This window comes from Lethenteron reissneri, chromosome 56 (genome assembly GCF_015708825.2).
Source record: "Lethenteron reissneri isolate LAM-NWPU_2019-01 chromosome 56, ASM1570882v1, whole genome shotgun sequence".
In the NCBI taxonomy this organism is placed as follows: Eukaryota; Metazoa; Chordata; class Hyperoartia; order Petromyzontiformes; family Petromyzontidae; genus Lethenteron; species Lethenteron reissneri.
Genome location: NC_083834.1, coordinates 3,804,413 through 3,821,410, shown reverse-complemented (window position 1 = coordinate 3,821,410; position 16,998 = coordinate 3,804,413). Strand labels below are relative to the sequence as shown.

General features: G+C 53.1%; 1 protein-coding gene across 1 annotated transcript; it reads left to right on the top strand.

Annotated features, from left to right (window-relative positions):
- Nucleotides 1-8,965: 8,965 nt before the first annotated feature.
- Nucleotides 8,966-16,066, top strand: LOC133357023 (uncharacterized). The gene is made up of 4 exons (XM_061574763.1): nt 8,966-9,441; nt 9,911-9,967; nt 11,573-11,805; nt 16,010-16,066. Exons 1-4 carry the CDS (start codon nt 9,063-9,065, stop codon nt 16,064-16,066), a joined length of 726 nt encoding a protein of 241 aa, XP_061430747.1. The 5' UTR covers nt 8,966-9,062.
- The last annotated feature ends 932 nt before the right edge of the window (nt 16,067-16,998 follow it).

Below are 16,998 nucleotides of genomic sequence, written 5' to 3'. Positions count from 1 at the left end.
GTGAGTGATAGAGGTTAGCGAGTGTGAGTGAACGTGGGTGAGCGATAGAGGGTGAGCGAGGGTCAGCGAGCGTGGGTGAGCGATAGAGGGTGAGCGAGTGTCAGTGAGCGAGTGTGAGCGAGCGTGGGTGAGCGATAGAGGGTGAGGAGGGTCAGCGAGCGTGGGTGAGCGATAGAGGGTGAGCGAGTGTCAGTGAGCGAGTGTGAGCGAGCGTGGGTGAGCGATAGAGGGTGAGCGAGGGTCAGCGAGCGTGGGTGAGCGATAGAGGGTGAGCGAGTGTCAGTGAGCGAGTGTGAGCGAGCGTGGGTGAGCGATAGAGGGTGAGCGAGGGTCAGCGAGCGAGTGTGAGCGAGCGTAGGTGAGCGATAGAGGGTGAGCGAGGGTCAGCGAGTGAGTGTGAGCGAGCGTGGGTGAGTGATAGAGGGTGAGCGAGGGTGAGCGAGTGAGAGTCAGCAAGCGTGCGCCGGTTAAAATCCCTTTTCGAGTTCCGATGGCCGTGCGTACAAGTCATCAGTTTTTCTTCCGAATCCCCATTCCGATGACGTATGTTGCGTACGTCCCTGTCTCTCTCCCGTGTACGTCATCGGAGACGGCTCACGGCATCCCCCCCCCCACTCGCGGAGAGAGCGGGGGGCGAGGGTGACGAAAGTCGTTGCCACTCCTTCAGCCAGAGTGAGCGTTGTCGATGTAGTATCGTGGTGTATATTAGTATATTAGTGTACTGTATAGTGTAGCGTATATTAGTGTAGTGTATAGTAGTGCAGTGTATATTACTGTATAGTATAGTGTAGTGTATATTAGTGTATAGTAGTGTAGTGTATAGTGTAGCGTAAATTAGTGTAGTGTATAGTAGTATAGTGTATATTACTGTTGTGTATAGTGTAGTGTATAGTAGTGTATAGTGTAGTGTATATTAGTGTAGTGTATATTAGTGTAGTGTGTAGTGTAGTGTCTATTAGTGTAGTGTATAGTAGTGTAGTGTATAGTGTAGTGTATATTAGTGTATAGTAGTGTAATGTATAGTGTAGTGTATATTAGTGTAGTGTATAGTAGTGTAGTGTATATTACTGTAGTGTATAGTGTAGTGTATATTAGTGTATAGTAGTGTAGTGTATAGTGTAGTGTATATTAGTGTATAGTAGTGTAGTGTATATTAGTGTAGTGTGTAGTGTAGTGTATTGTCGTGTAGTATCGTGGTGTAAGAGTATATTAGTGTAGTGTATAGTGTAGTGTATATTAGTGCAGTATATAGTAGTGTAGTGTATATTAGTGTAGTGTATGGTGTAGTGTATATTAGTGTAGTGTGTAGTGTAGTTTATAGTAGTGTAGCTTGTATTAGTGTAGTGTATAGTGCAGTTTATATTAGTGGTGTGTAGTGTTTATTAGTGGTGTATAGTGTAGTGTATATTGTAGTGTATAGTCGTGTAGTATCGTGGTGTAGTGTATATTAGTGGTGTGTAGTGTATAGTGTACTGTACAGTAGTGTATATGTTGAACTTCTTTCGCACTGTACGTAGCCAACCGTGCTAATTGGAGAATGGGTGAGTGTGTGGGTGAGTGACTATGTGAGTGGGTGAGTGACTGTCTGAGTGGGTGAGTGACTATGTGAGTGGGTGAGGGACTGTGTGAGTGGGTGAGTGACTGTGTGAGTGGGTGAGTGACTGTGTAAGTGGGTGAGTGACTATGTGAGTGGTGAGTGGGTGAGTGACTGTGTAAGTGGGTGAGTGACTATGTGAGTGGGTGAGTGACTATGTGAGTGGGTAAGTGACTATGTGAGTGGGTGAGTGACTATGTGAGTGGGTGAGTGACTGTGTAAGTGGGTGAGTGACTACGTGAGTGGGTGAGTGACAATGTGAGTGGGTGAGTGACTATGTGAGTGGGTGAGTGACTGTGTGAGTGAGTGAGTGACTATGTGAGTGGGTAAGTGACTGTGTGAGTGGGTGAGTGACTATGTGAGTGGGTAACTGTGTGAGTGGGTGAGTGACTATGTGACTGTGTGAGTGGGTGAGTGACTACGTGAGTGGGTGAGTGACAATGTGAGTGGGTGAGTGACTGTGTGAGTGGGTGAGTGACTATGTGAGTGAATGCGTGACTATGTGAGTGGGTGAGTGACTGTGTGTGTGGGTGAGTGACTGTGTGAGTGGGTGAGTGACTATGTGAGTGGGTGAGTGACTATGTGAGTCTATGTGTGTGTGTATGTTGAACTTCTTTCGCACCGTACCTTGCCAACCGTGCTAACCGAATGCGCGGGAGTGGGGGGAAAGGGTGGTGGGGGATGGACAACAAACTGAACACAATGATGACGATCGTGACGATTTAGCCGGCCCAGTTTTACGCCCGGAGTGGGGGCAGAGGGGAATTGTGGGCCATCTTAATGGCGTTGTTAAGAGAGGAAATGGGTGAGGGGTGTGGAAGACGCGGCTGTGGTGGCACCACCGGGACTCGGGCCCCAAGCGGGGAAATCCACGGTTGGCACGGGCCGACGTGAACACCGCGTTGATTCTCGCTCGAATTGAAGTCCTCCCCCCCCTCCCCCCTTTCGTCGACTGTCCCCGCCCCTCGTCTTACCACGCGCAGATGCTGCCCGTGTTCGAGAAGATGCCCGGATATAAGAAGCTGCACGTCCTGGGGTTCCGGTAAGCCAACGAAGGGGGCCCGTGGGAGGCTCAGCGTGGCGGGGTGGCGGCGGCACACACGACGACGCCCGCCACGTGCCGCCACAGCGAGTGACGGTGACGTCACCACGGCGCCTTTGTGACGCGGGCCGGAGAGAGGAGGTGGAAGCCGGTGGGGGTACAGGGGGGGGGGGGAGGATGTGGAGCTGAGGGGACTTTGCCGAGTCAACGGAGGTCAGCGGTGTCACGATCGGCCTCTGTGGATAGGGCTCGTGAAGGACGCTGCTGCTGCTACTGGGAAGTTGGAGGCAGTCGCCCTCCGGCAACAACGGAGGGCAGAGGAGCGATGCTCACAACAACGAACGGAGCTCTGGGGCGGCTAAAACGCATCGAGTTGGCACATCTCACTCAGTCAACCCATGGCACCTACTGGGTCTGTCCCGTGACCACAGGCTCACAGCGCCCCCCTCGCCCAGCTTTTCTGTTAGCCCTGCCCACTTCCACATAACCACACCCCCCCCCCCCCCAACTATGAGTGCCCCCCACACGGAGAATATCCTCGCTATTCACGGCGGATGACCGCCACCCATCCACCCGACCACCTAACGCTCTGCCGCCTACATTGGCAGACTATACTAATGGTGGCCGCTATGTAAAATGGCGGAAATATACAAATAGCGGGAAGTTGCTGATCCAGTAACTAGTTGGGCAAATGTTGTGTTCCGTGACAAACCCCTTCCTGATTGGCCGCCTCGGGGTGGCGGTGGCGGTAATGACGACACATTTATATTTACACGATCTGCCCCCCTCCCCCCGCCCCCCCCCCAAAAAAAGCTCTTATGTACAAAGTTATCATCATGTTGATAAGAAAAGGGTGTTTTACTCTTTCTGGCAAAAAAAACAGGAGGTGTTAAAATGTTTAAAAACCAAATAGAAACCTTTTGCAAGGAATCCTGTCTGCATTAACGACACGTACTTTCTCTAATAATATTTGCATTGTCTTTGGAACTGATTGGTCCACACCATGCATATATTATCAGAGAATGTTTTGTGTTTGCGTGTTCACCACAAGCACCGTGTGTGGTCAATGCAGACGGGACTCCTTGCAAAAGGTTTCTGTTTGGTGGTTTAACATCTTGACACCCAAGAAGGGTCCCATATTTGAATTCTCTAAATATGTGTTGAGGAGTTCCCACGGACGCACTCGGAGGCGGAGGTAAGTTATGGGCTTTCGCCAGGGTTTCTTAAAGGTGAACAATAACACCACAGCAGGGTACACAACTCCCAGGGGCTAGGGCTCCTACTCTGAGTCGGGTCCCTGCCGGCTAGCTCCGGTCTCTCTCTCTCGTGTCGGATCGGGGACTCTGCCGACTCCACCGAGCGGAGAGAGAAGCACCTCTACGGCTACCACCGGCTTCTCCCCAGACTCACCACTCGATCCCTCTCTCTACCCACTGGTTCCCTCTTCACCCTGCTTACTCTACCCGTTCCCACAGTGACCCCGCTTTCGTCACGTCCCCATTTTACTCCTCTACATATGTATGGCATTCATCTTCTTGGTTATTTCGGTAAAGTCACGTAGAAGGGAAATAATAAAATTATAAAATACATCATAAAATACAATTCTCACGACGTTTCAGCCACAACGCAAGCAGCCATCCTCAGGTGAAGAACAGGTCTGTCGGAAAGAAAGCGTCTGAATGAACACCACCAGGCTTGGCAGCGTATATTTAAGCTGAGGTTGGAGGGGGAAGGGCGCCTTGACAAATGAATTTGCATATCAAGAGGAATTTAGCATATTTATGGGAAATGCAGATATGGGATTAGTCACTACTTGTGAAATGCGTAGGAGGTGGGGGGGGTCTCAAATCGAAATGTATGGCATTGTCTTTGCAACTGATTGGCCTACACAAGAGACAGCCTTCTTTAGGGCCTCGTCTCACCAGTGTCAGACCAGAGAACGCCAAAAGGCAAATAATCGTCATCATCATGATGATGATGATTATTATAAGAGCGGACGATTATTTTTTATTTGTGACCAGGTGAGGCAGCAAGGAAACCCAGGAGTCTCATTTGCAAGAGTTTCAAGTTTCAAGTTCATGTATTAGGTATAGCCCTGTGAGCCATTCGGCTCTTGAATCGGGTGCAACCGCAACAAACAAAAAAGAAAAACATGAACAAAAAAACATCTTAAAGTGAACATGTGACTGAGTGCAAACAGAAAATCCAAGAAAAGACAGCAAAATATTGCAGAAAAAAACACCGTACACCAACGCTGTGTGCAAAAATCCCAGTGGGATGCAAGTCAAACAACAACAACAACAACCACAAGACACCTTAGATTAAGGCCATCAGTCTAACTCTGTACTACAACAAACAAACATGGCCACACCAATACACTTTTCGAAATCACCAAAATCAAGCTATGCAAGCAATGAAAACGCAATCGTAGGAACTGTGACCCACTATGATTAAAAACAAAAACACAACTCAAATCAAATCCGAATTTTTTTTTTAATGTACGCACGGCAAACAAAGACAAGATTTGGATAGAAACCGGCCCCAAACGCAACCGCCGCCGTGTCCGCGCGAGACATCGATCAACGTGAAGCGCTACATTCCCCGTCTCGCGCGGATCACCTTTCAGACCGATCGCAGGACAATTACAAAATTAGGTCATGGAGACATCACTTGCGGGGGTGGTCATCAGGCAGAAGAGGCGCATCGCAAACTGAGTGACAACAAAGACAAAAGTCACCCGTATAGCCCGTGGCAGAGTGTTGGGGCAAGTGCTGTTAGCGAGCACCTATGAAGGCCGGCACGGCACGCGAGGGGGTGGGTGGCCAACACCAAAGGAGACATTAGTATTTCTAGATTTGAAGCTTTCGTGACTGCAAGGATTCATACTCTTCGTTCTTTCGGTAAAGTCACGTGGGTAAAAAATGAAATTTTAATTAATAAAAATCAAAACAATAATTTCACGACGTTTCGGAGGCAACACAAGCTTCCGTCTTCAGGTGAAACATTAGTATTGTTATTACTGCCCTCATTCAGCCAGGCGAGCCTCACACCGAGTTTCAAGACTCGTTTCCAGGAGGGTCCTGCCTAAGGTGTGCCGCAGTGGCTATGAGATGTTAACTTCCTCACCTGGTTTGCAAGAGGTCGTGCCCGCGTGACCTCCTGCGAGCGGGCGTTCGACACTTCACGTGGTAGCCTCAACATGCACATAGCCTGGCACAAGCGTCGTGGTGACATCACCGCCACTTAGTGGCAAATGGCGGTTGTTGTTGTTGTGCTCGTGTGTGTGCGTGTTTGTTTAGCTTTTTTATTTTAATGAAAAGTAAAGGAAAGAGCCTTGGTGACTCCACCGAGCAAACGCCAAAACACAGCCACGCGGAGCGGAGAGGCGGTGTTTGCGCGACAGAGATTAATTCACATTTGAGAAACATCGCGTGCGCGCGTGTGCGTGTGCACGTGTGTGCGCGTGTGCGTGCGTGTGTTTGTGCATGCGTGTGTGTGCGCGCGTGTATGTTTGTTGGCGTGCGTGTGTGTGCGCGTGTGCGTGCGTGTGTTTGTGCATGCGCGTGTGTGCGCGCGTGTATGTTTGTTGGCGTGCGTGTGTGTGCGCGTGTGTGTTTGTGCATGCGTGTGCGCGTGTGTGCGCGTGTGTGTTTGTGCATGCGCGTGTGTGCACGCATGTATGTTTGTGCGCGTGCGTGTGTGTGCGCGTGTGTGTTTGTGCGTACGTGTGCGCGTGTGTGCGCGTGTGTGTTTGTGCATGCGTGTGTGTGCGCGTGTGTGTTTGTGCGTGCGGGCGCGTGCGTGTGCGCGTGTGTTGTGGGGAGCGGTAGTGTAGCGGTTAGCGCACTGCGCTACAAACCTGGCGACACGGGTTCGATTCCCGCTCACGACCAACACCGGTGACGATTATCTGAACCGGTCCTGGGCCTCCCCTAGGTCGACTCAGCCTCAAATTACTACCTGGTGCGATGTGTAAACATCGCCACTGGGGAGACAAAGGCGGCCGGGCGTGGTGTTGGCCACCCATCCCCTCGTGTGCCGTGCCGGCCTTCATAGGTGCTCGCGAGCAGCACTTGTCCTTACAGCCTGTTAAGGCTATACGGGGGATCTTTGTACGTGCGTGCGTGCGTGCGTGTGTATGTGCGTGTGTATGTGCGTGTGTATGTATGTGCGTGCGTGTATGTGCGTGTGTGTATGTGCGTGTGTGTATGTGCGTGTGTGTATGTGCGTGCGTGTATGTGCGTGCGTGTATGTGCGTGCGTGTATGTGCGTGCATGTATGCGCGTGCGTGCGCGCGCGCGATGTCAACGGCGACGCCTTTGAAGTCATCACATTGTGCAAACCCGAGAATTTGTTTCATTCTCCGGAGAGAGAGGGAGAGAGGGGGAGAGAGGGAGAGCGACAGAGAGAGAGCAAAGGAGAGAGACAGAGAGAGAGCAAAGGAGAGAGACAGAGAGAGAGCAAAGGAGAGAGACAGAGAGAGAGCAAAGGAGAGCGACAGAGAGAGAGCAAAGGAGAGCGACAGAGAGAGAGCAAAGGAGAGAGACAGAGAGAGAGCAAAGGAGAGAGACAGTGGGTGAGAAATCGAGAGAGAACGGAGGAGAGACAGAGAGAGAGAGAGCGCGCGAGGCATTGAGTCTCTCTCCGGGGCCCTGACTGAGTCGTAAGGGACCCTTTTAAAATTCAGCGTCATTCACTTAACAGAGCGCGTGCCCCCCACTGAGACGTACGATCTCATTTCCCACTGGGGCGGGGGGGGGGAGACTTGTAGCGGTCTGGGCACACTTTGTAATCTCACCCAACCCTACCCCGGCACACATCACCACCACCGCTACGCAACACAAAGACTCCATCATCATCACCGTCATCATCGGCCACGATCGATCCACTGCTGTACATAGTCACTCATCAGCTCAGCCACTCACGCAGTCACTCACCCACTCACGTAGTCACTCACCCACTCACGTATTCACTCACCCACTCACACAGTCACTCACCCACACACATAGTCACTCACACACCCACTCACACAATCACTCACCCACTCACACAGTCACTCACCCACTCACACAGTCACTCACCCACTCACATAGTCACCCACTCATAGTCACTCACACAGTCACTCACCCACTCACACAGTCACTCACCCACTCACACAGTCCCTCACCCACTCACATAGTCACTCACTCACCCACTCATAGTCACTCACACAGTCACTCACCCACTCACACAGTCACTCACCCACTCACACAGTCACTCACCCACTCACACAGTCACTCACCCACTCACACAGTCACTCACACAGTCATTAACTCACTCACGCAGTCACTCACCCACTCACACAGTCACTCACCCACTCACACAATCACTCACCCACTCACGCAGTCACTCACCCACACACACAGTCACTCACCCACTCACATAGTCACTCACCCACACACTAACCCATCCTCCCATTAGCATGGTTTGGCTACGTACGGCGCGAAATAAGTTCAACAAATGTACACACATTTTTATTTATCCCTTTTAACACATACACACATACATACTTCATACCTGTCCACCCCGTATCTGTGCCTACCTTATTACAGACCAATTCAGACCTCATTGGTCACACCGTGCCCCTTATAATACTCAACGTTCATCCTACAAAGTCCCATCACACGGGAGAAACACAAACAAATAAACAAATACGCATTTCTCTGCCCGTATTGAACCTGCTGTTCGCCGCGTGGACCTGCAGACTCAATGTCCCTGTACAAGCACACGGGGTTAAACCGTGCCGAGCGCTCTGACCACCGTGCCACTCCAACCCCGATGGCGTCGCTCGTTCCTGTCAATTACCGCTTGCCCATTCCCCACCCACCACGACTCACCCACCCACACCAACCACCCACCTCCTCTCCCCTCTTGCCCCACGTGCGTCCGTGCGAACGCAGGTGTGGCAACAAGGTGGTGCACTACGCCGCGGTCTTCCAGGGCGGTCGTCCCGGGCACCAGCAGGGGCAGCACAACAACAACAACGACAACAACAACAACAACAGCAACGGGGAGGCCAAGCTCGTGGCTATGGAGACCAACCAGGTGGAGGGTGCGGGCGGCAGCCTCCCTCCTCCTCCACCACCGCCGCTGTCAGCCGGCCCTCGTCCTGAAGCGGGGGGTGAGCTCGGACCAGGAGGATTGGGAGCAGGCGGAGGAGGTGGTGGAGATGGTGCAAGAACAGGTGGAGGAGATGATGTAGGAACAGTTGGAGGAGCTGGTGGAGGAGATGGTGCAGGAACAGGTGGAGGAGATGGTGGAGGAGATGGTGGAGGAGCAGGTGGAGGAGATGGTGGAGGAGGTGGTGGAGGAGGAGGCGAAGGCCTTGTCGAGGAGACGCAGCTGAATGGACAGACGGATCAGCCGAATATCTCGCGAGAGGAGGAGATGGATGCCGTGGACTCCGATGACTTCCGCAGTTCAGGGAGGAATCCAGGTTCGGTCGATGATGCCTCCGGTGATCGCCGTGGCCTTGATGAGTTTGCCAACTCCGAGGAAGACCTGGACGTTGAGGAGGAGCAGGAGGAGACCCACGAGTCCGAACGGGACGAGCACCTCGCCTTGGCTCCGGGAGCCAAGGGGGGACGAGATGGAGATGACCCACGGGAGGAACGGGAGGCTGGGTGGGCCATGCCAGGGTCCATCCAGGCTCTGCCACAAATGGTCTCGGACGCTCTGCACAGACAGCAGCGGCAGCAGCAGCAGCAGCAGCCTAAGGAGCAGCAGCTGACGGGAATCGATCCCGACTCCTTCCAGCTGACGCGCGGTGAGTCCCGCTGTGACCTGCTGCGTGGTGTGTGTGTGTTGTGTATATGGGACATCTTTGTCTTCGGCGTGTGAAAATTCCGTCACAGTTCCTATGATTGCTTTTTCATTGCTTTCATAGCTTTATTTTGGTGATTTCGAAAAGTGTATTGGTTTAGCCATGTTTGTTTGTTGTAGTACAGAGTTAGACTGATGGCCTTAATCTAAGTTGTCTTGTTGTTGTTGTTGTTTGACTTGCATCCCACTGGGATTTTTGGCACACAGCTTTGGTGTGCGGTGTTTTTTCCTGCAATATTTTGCTGTCTTTTCTTGGATTTTCTGTTTGCACTCAGTCACATATTAACTTTAAGAAGTTTTTTGTTCATGTTTTTGTTTTTTGTTTGTTGCGGTTGCACCCGATTCAAGAGCCGAATGGCTCACAGGGCTATACCTAATAAATAAACTTAAACTTGTGTTTGTGCGCGCTGCAGAATTCCTGACGGACCTCCCCGCGGACGCCATCCACTACGACCTGCAGATGTCCTCAGGTAAGGCGACGCGGGTCAGGGGTGGTGCTTGCCTGCACAGCTGCTGCTGCTGCTGCTCGCCAACAGAACGTTGTCTTTGATGTCGGAGCACGCACTCACCAACCAGCCCCTCTCTCACCTGGACACACGGCCCAGCCACCTCACCCTTCGGCGCAGAGGTCGCAACCGGGTACCCGATACCCGTACCCTACCCGATACCCGGCTACCCGTACCCGGCCAGGTACGGGTACCCGTTTGCGACCCTGGTGCGGCCGGGTACGGGTACGGGTAGGCCGTGAGTCACTGGTGAGTCACCGTTTGTCGCTCATTTCGGGTAGGGTACGGGTACGGGTAGGGAACGGGTACCCGTACCCGGCCAGGTACCCATTTGCGACCCTGGTGCGGCCGGGTACGGGTAGGCCGTGAGTCACTGGTGAATAACCCTTTGTCACTCATTTCGGGTAGGGTACGGGTACCCATTTGCGACCCTGGTGCGGCCGGGTACGGGTACGGGTAAGGAATCAAAACCCGTTTGCGACCTCTGCTTCTGCGTCACTCGCGGGTGAAGGCGCAGCTCCTGCAATCGCTGGCGCGCTCACGAACGCCACCGCCGCTGGCGGAAGGGGCCTCCCCAACTCGAGTGAGCGGCGGAGACGTATTCTGGTCGACTCATCTCATCTTTACGGCCTCCTCCGGTTGATTTATAATCGCGCAACGATGAGAAAGCATCTTCTTGGTTCTTTCGGTAAAGTCACGTAGAAGGGAAGTAATAAAATAATAAAACATAATAAAATAATTCTCACGACGCTGTCTCCCCGACAGACCTGGTCTTCACCTGAGGACGGCTGCTTGCGTTGTGGGCGAAACGTCGTGAGAATCATTTTATTATGTTTTATTTTTATTATTTTATTACTTCCCTTCTACGTGGCTTTACCGAAAGAACCAAGAAGAAGAAAGCACTTCGTTGAGCGATAATTTTTCATGAGCAGGTTGCTACTGAGAAAGGGTTTTCTCGCAGCTCAGTGGAGCTTTACCTGATGAAATACAACATAGTTTGGTAGTTTAGTTTATAGTTTATTAGTTCAGTTTATAGTTTAGTTTATAGTTTAGTTTATAGTTTAGTTTATAATTTAGTTTATAGTTTAGTTGAGAGTTCAGTTACTAGTTTATTTTATAGTTTATTTTATAATTTAAAGCTTAGTTTATAGTTTATTTTATAGTTTAGTTTATATTTAAGTTTATAGTTTAGTTTATATTTTAGTTTATAGTTTAGTGTATAGTTTAGTTTATTAGTTGAATTGAGAGTTCAGTTGCTAGTTTAGTTTATAGTTTAGTTTATAGTTTAGTTTATAGTTTAGTTAATAGTTTAGTTTAGTTTATATTTAAGTTTATAGTTCAGTTCATGCTTTAGTTTATAGTTTAGTTTATATTTTAGTTAATATTTAAGTTTACAGTTTAGTTTACAGTTTAGTTTATAGCTTAGTTTATAGTTTAGTTTATAGTTTAGTTTCTAGCTTAGTTTATATTTAAGTTTATATTTAAGTTTATAGTTTAGTTTATGGCTTAGTTTATATTTAAGTTTCTAGTTTAGTGTATATCTTAGTTTATATTTAAGTCTACCTGCAGGTCCTCCGGCAGTCGCGCTCTTGGACGAGTGGGCGCCAGCGGTGCCCGCCTCTCGCTCGGACCGGACGGGCGAGGACGTGCGGACCGCCGGGACGAGGAAGACGACAACGACCATCAACCCCGACCCGTTCCTCTCCTCCCCGCCAGACGGAGGCGGCCTTGAAGGATCCGCCGAAGAGCTGCTCGTTATCCTCGCTCCGTCCGCAGAGGAGAAGGGAGTGGGGCAGGAGGGGGTGGGGGAAGAGGAGGTGGGGGAAGAGGAGGAGGAGGTGGGGGTGGGGCAGGAGGGGGTGGGGGAAGAGGAGGTGGGGGAGGGAGTGGGGCAGGAGGGGGTGGGGGAAGAGGAGGTGGGGGAGGGAGTGGGGCAGGAGGCGGTGGGGGAAGAGGAGGTGGGGGAGGGAGTGGGGCAGGAGGGAGTGGGGCAGGAGGGGGTGGGGGAAGAGGAGGTGGGGGAGGGGGTGGGGGTGGGGCAGGAGGGGGTGGGGCAGGAGGGGGTGGGGGAAGAGGAGGTGGGGGGAGGGGGTGGGGGTGGGGCAGGAGGGGGTGGGGCAGGAGGGGTGGGGGAGGGAGTGGGGCAGGAGGGGGTGGGGCAGGAGGGGGTGGGGGAAGAGGAGGTGGGGAGGGGGTGGGGCAGGAGGGGGTGGGGCAGGAGGCGGTGGGGCAGGAGGGGGTGGGGGAAGAGGAGGTGGGGGAGGGGGTGGGGCAGGAGGGGGAAGAGGAGGTGGGGGAGGGAGTGGGGCAGGAGGGAGTGGGGCAGGAGGGGGTGGGGCAGGAGGGGGTGGGGGAAGAGGAGGTGGGGGAGGGGGTGGGGCAGGAGGGGGTGGGGCAGGAGGCGGTGGGGCAGGAGGGGGTGGGGGAAGAGGAGGTGGGGGAGGGGGTGGGGCAGGAGGGGGTGGGGCAGGAGGGGGTGGGGCAGGAGGGGGAAGAGGAGGAGGTTCACGGTGACGAGGATGCGTTGGGCGCCTTGGAGGATGAGGGGCTCGAGGCGTCCCAGGAGGGCGTCGTCACGAGCACGGAGCTCGCGACGGCGGGAGAGTCACGGCGGCCGCACGCGGGAGTTGACGAGCCACCTGCACCTGCAGCAGGAGCAGATCAGGAATCTGAACCTGCAGCTGCAGCAGGAGTAGACGAGTCACTTGATTCTGAACCTGCAGCTGCAGCAGATCAGTCACCTGAATCTGAACCTGCAGCAGGAGTAGATGAGTCACCTGAATCTGAACATGCAGCAGGAGTAGACGAGTCACCTGAATCTGAACCTGCAGCTGCAGCAGGAGTGGACGAGTCACCTGAATCTGAACCTGTAGCTGCAGCAGGAGTAGATCAGTCACCTGAATCTGAACCTGCAGCTGCAGCAGGAGTGGACGAGTCACCTGAATCTGAACCTGCAGCAGGAGTGGACGACTCACCTGAATCTGAACCTGCAGCTGCAGCAGGAGTGGACGACTCACCTGAATCTGAACCTGCAGCTGCAGCAGGAGGAGACGAGTCACCTGAATCTGAACCTGCAGCTGCAGCAGGAGTAGATGAGTCACCTGAATCTGAACCCGCAGCTGCAGCAGGAGTAGACGACTCACCTGAATCTGAACCCGCAGCTGCAGCAGGAGTGGACGACTTACCTAAATCTGAACCTGCAGCTGCAGCAGGAGTAGACGACTCACCTGAACCTGCAGCTGCAGCTGCAGCAGGAGTGGACGAGTCACCTGAATCTGAACCCGCAGCTGCAGCAGGAGTAGACGACTCACCTGAATCTGAACCTGCAGCTGCAGCAGGAGTAGACGAGTCACCTGAATCTGAACCTGCAGCAGGAGTGGACGAGTCACCTGAATCTGAACCTGCAGCTGCAGCAGGAGTAGACGACTCACCTGAATCTGAACCTGCAGCTGCAGCAGGAGTGGACGAGTCACCTGAATCTGAACCTGCAGCTGCAGCAGGAGGAGACGAGTCACCTGAATCTGAACCTGCAGCTGCAGCAGGAGTAGACGACTCTCCTGAATCTGAACCTGCAGCAGGAGTGGACGAGTCACCTGAATCTGAACCTGCAGCTGCAGCAGGAGTGGACGAGTCACCTGAATCTGAACCCGCAGCTGCAGCAGGAGTAGACGAGTCGCCTGAATCTGAACCTGCAGCTGCAGCAGGAGTGGACGAGTCAAATGAATCTGAACCTGCAGCAGGAGTAGACGAGTCACCTGAATCTGAACCTGTAGCTGCAGCAGGAGTAGACGACTCACCTGAATCTGAACCCGCAGCTGCAGCAGGAGTAGACGAGTCGCCTGAATCTGAACCTGCAGCTGCAGCAGGAGTGGACGAGTCAAATGAATCTGAACCTGCAGCAGGAGTAGACGAGTCACCTGAATCTGAACCTGCAGCTGCAGCAGGAGTAGATGACTCACGTGAATCTGAACCTGCAGCTGCAGCAGGAGTAGACGAGTCACCTGAATCTGAACCTGCAGCAGGAGTGGACGAGTCATCTGAATCTGAACCTGCACCTGCAGCAGGAGTAGACGACTCACCTGAATCTGAACCTGCAGCTGCAGCAGGAGTAGACGAGTCACCTGAATCTGAACCTGCAGCTGCAGCAGGAGTAGACGAGTCACCTGAATCTGAACCTGCAGCAGGAGTAGACGAGTCGCCTGAATCTGAACCTGCAGCTGCAGCAGGAGTAGACGACTCACCTGAATCTGAACCTGCAGCAGGAGTAGACGAGTCACCTGAATCTGAACCTGCAGCAGCAGCAGGAGTAGACGAGTCACCTGAATCTGAACCTGCAGCTGCAGCAGGAGTGGACGAGTCACCTGAATCTGAACCTGCAGCTGCAGCAGGAGTAGACGAGTCACCTGAATCTGAACCCGCAGCTGCAGCAGGAGTAGACGACTCACCTGAATCTGAACCTGCAGCTGCAGCAGGAGTAGACGAGTCACCTGAATCTGAACCCGCAGCTGCAGCAGGAGTAGACGAATCACCTGAATCTGAACCCGCAGCTGCAGCAGGAGTAGACGAGTCGCCTGAATCTGAACCTGCAGCTGCAGCAGGAGTGGACGAGTCAAATGAATCTGAACCTGCAGCAGGAGTAGACGAGTCACCTGAATCTGAACCTGCAGCTGCAGCAGGAGTAGATGACTCACGTGAATCTGAACCTGCAGCTGCAGCAGGAGTAGACGAGTCACCTGAATCTGAACCTGCAGCAGGAGTGGACGAGTCATCTGAATCTGAACCTGCACCTGCAGCAGGAGTAGACGACTCACCTGAATCTGAACCTGCAGCTGCAGCAGGAGTAGACGAGTCACCTGAATCTGAACCTGCAGCTGCAGCAGGAGTAGACGAGTCACCTGAATCTGAACCTGCAGCAGGAGTAGACAAGTCACCTGAATCGGAACCTGCAGCTGCAGCAGGAGTAGACGACTCACCTGAATCTGAACCTGCAGCAGGAGTAGACGAGTCACCTGAATCTGAACCTGCAGCAGCAGCAGGAGTAGACGAGTCACCTGAATCTGAACCTGCAGCTGCAGCAGGAGTGGACGAGTCACCTGAATCTGAACCTGCAGCTGCAGCAGGAGTAGACGAGTCACCTGAATCTGAACCCGCAGCTGCAGCAGGAGTAGACGACTCACCTGAATCTGAACCTGCAGCTGCAGCAGGAGTAGACGACTCACCTGAATCTGAACCTGCAGCTGCAGCAGGAGTGGACGAGTCACCTGAATCTGAACCCGCAGCTGCAGCAGGAGTAGACGACTCACCTGAATCTGAACCTGCAGCTGCAGCAGGAGTAGACGACTCACCTGAATCTGAACCTGCAGCTGCAGCAGGATGTGGACGAGTCACCTGAATCTGAACCCGCAGCTGCAGCAGGAGTAGACGACTCACCTGAATCTGAACCTGCAGCTGCAGCAGGAGTAGACATGTCCCCTGAATCTGAACCCGCAGCTGCAGCAGGAGTAGACGACTCACCTGAATTTGAACCTGCAGCTGCAGCAGGAGTAGACGAGTCACCTGAATCTGAACCTGCAGCAGGAGTGGACGAGTCACCTGAATCTGAAACTGCAGCAGGAGTGGACGAGTCATCTGAATCTGAACCTGCAGCTGCAGCAGGAGTAGATGACTCACCTGAATCTGTACCTGCAGCTGCAGCAGGAGTAGACGAGTCACCTGAATCGGAACCCGCAGCTGCAGCAGGAGTAGACGAGTCACCTGAATCTGAACCTGCAGCTGCAGCAGGAGTGGACGAGTCACATGAATCTGAACCTGCAGCAGGAGTAGACGAGTCACCTGAATCTGAACCTGCAGCAGGAGTGGACGAGTCATCTGAATCTGAACCTGCAGCTGCAGCAGCAGTAGACGAGTCGCCTGAATCTGAACCTGCAGCAGGAGTAGACGAGTCACCTGAATCTGAACCTGCAGCTGCAGCAGGAGTAGACGAATCACCTGAATCTGAACCTGCAGCTGCAGCAGGAGGAGACGAGTCGCCTGAATCTCAACCTGCAGCTGCAGCAGGAGTAGACGACTCACCTGAATCTGAACCTGCAGCAGGAGTAGACGAGTCACCTGAATCTGAACCTGCAGCAACAGCAGGAGTGGACAAGTCACCTGAATCTGAACCTGCAGCTGCAGCAGGAGTGGACGAGTCACCTGAATCTGAACCTGCAGCTGCAGCAGGAGTAGACGAGTCACCTGAATCTGAACCCGCAGCTGCAGCAGGAGTAGACGACTCACCTGAATCTGAACCTGCAGCTGCAGCAGGAGTAGACGACTCACCTGAATCTGAACCTGCAGCTGCAGCAGGAGTGGACGAGTCACCTGAATCTGAACCCGCAGCTGCAGCAGGAGTAGACGACTCACCTGAATCTGAACCTGCAGCTGCAGCAGGAGTAGACGAGTCACCTGAATCTGAACCTGCAGCAGGAGTGGACGAGTCACCTGAATCTGAAACTGCAGCTGCAGCAGGAGTAGATCAGTCACCTGAATCTGAACCTGCAGCTGCAGCAGGAGTAGGTGACTCACCTGAATCTGTACCTGCAGCTGCAGCAGGAGTAGACGAGTCACCTGAATCGGAACCCGCAGCTGCAGCAGGAGTAGACGAGTCCCCTGAATCTGAACCTGCAGCTGCAGCAGGAGTGGACGAGTCACATGAATCTGAACCTGCAGCAGGAGTAGATGAGTCACCTGAATCTGAACCTGCAGCAGGAGTAGACGAGTCATCTGAATCTGAACCTGCAGCTGCAGCAGCAGTAGACGAGTCACCTGAATCTGAACCTGGAGCAGGAGTAGACGACTCACCTGAATCTGAACCTGCAGCTGCAGCAGGAGTGGACGAGTCACCTGAATCTGAACCTGCAGCTGCAGCAGGAGTAGACGAGTCACCTGAATCTGAACCCGCAGCTGCAGCAGGAGGTAGACGACTCACCTGAATCTGAACCTGCAGCTGCAGCAGG

Excerpts from the sequence above, each read along its gene's own strand:
- LOC133357023 (XM_061574763.1), top strand. The coding sequence starts at position 9,063 with ATGGATGCCGTGGACTCCGATGACTTCCGCAGTTCAGGGAGGAATCCA. Across the intron at positions 9,442-9,910 it reads CTCCTTCCAGCTGACGCGCG|AATTCCTGACGGACCTCCCC; the intron begins GTGAGTCCCGCT and ends TGCGCGCTGCAG. Across the intron at positions 9,968-11,572 it reads CGACCTGCAGATGTCCTCAG|GTCCTCCGGCAGTCGCGCTC; the intron begins GTAAGGCGACGC and ends GTCTACCTGCAG.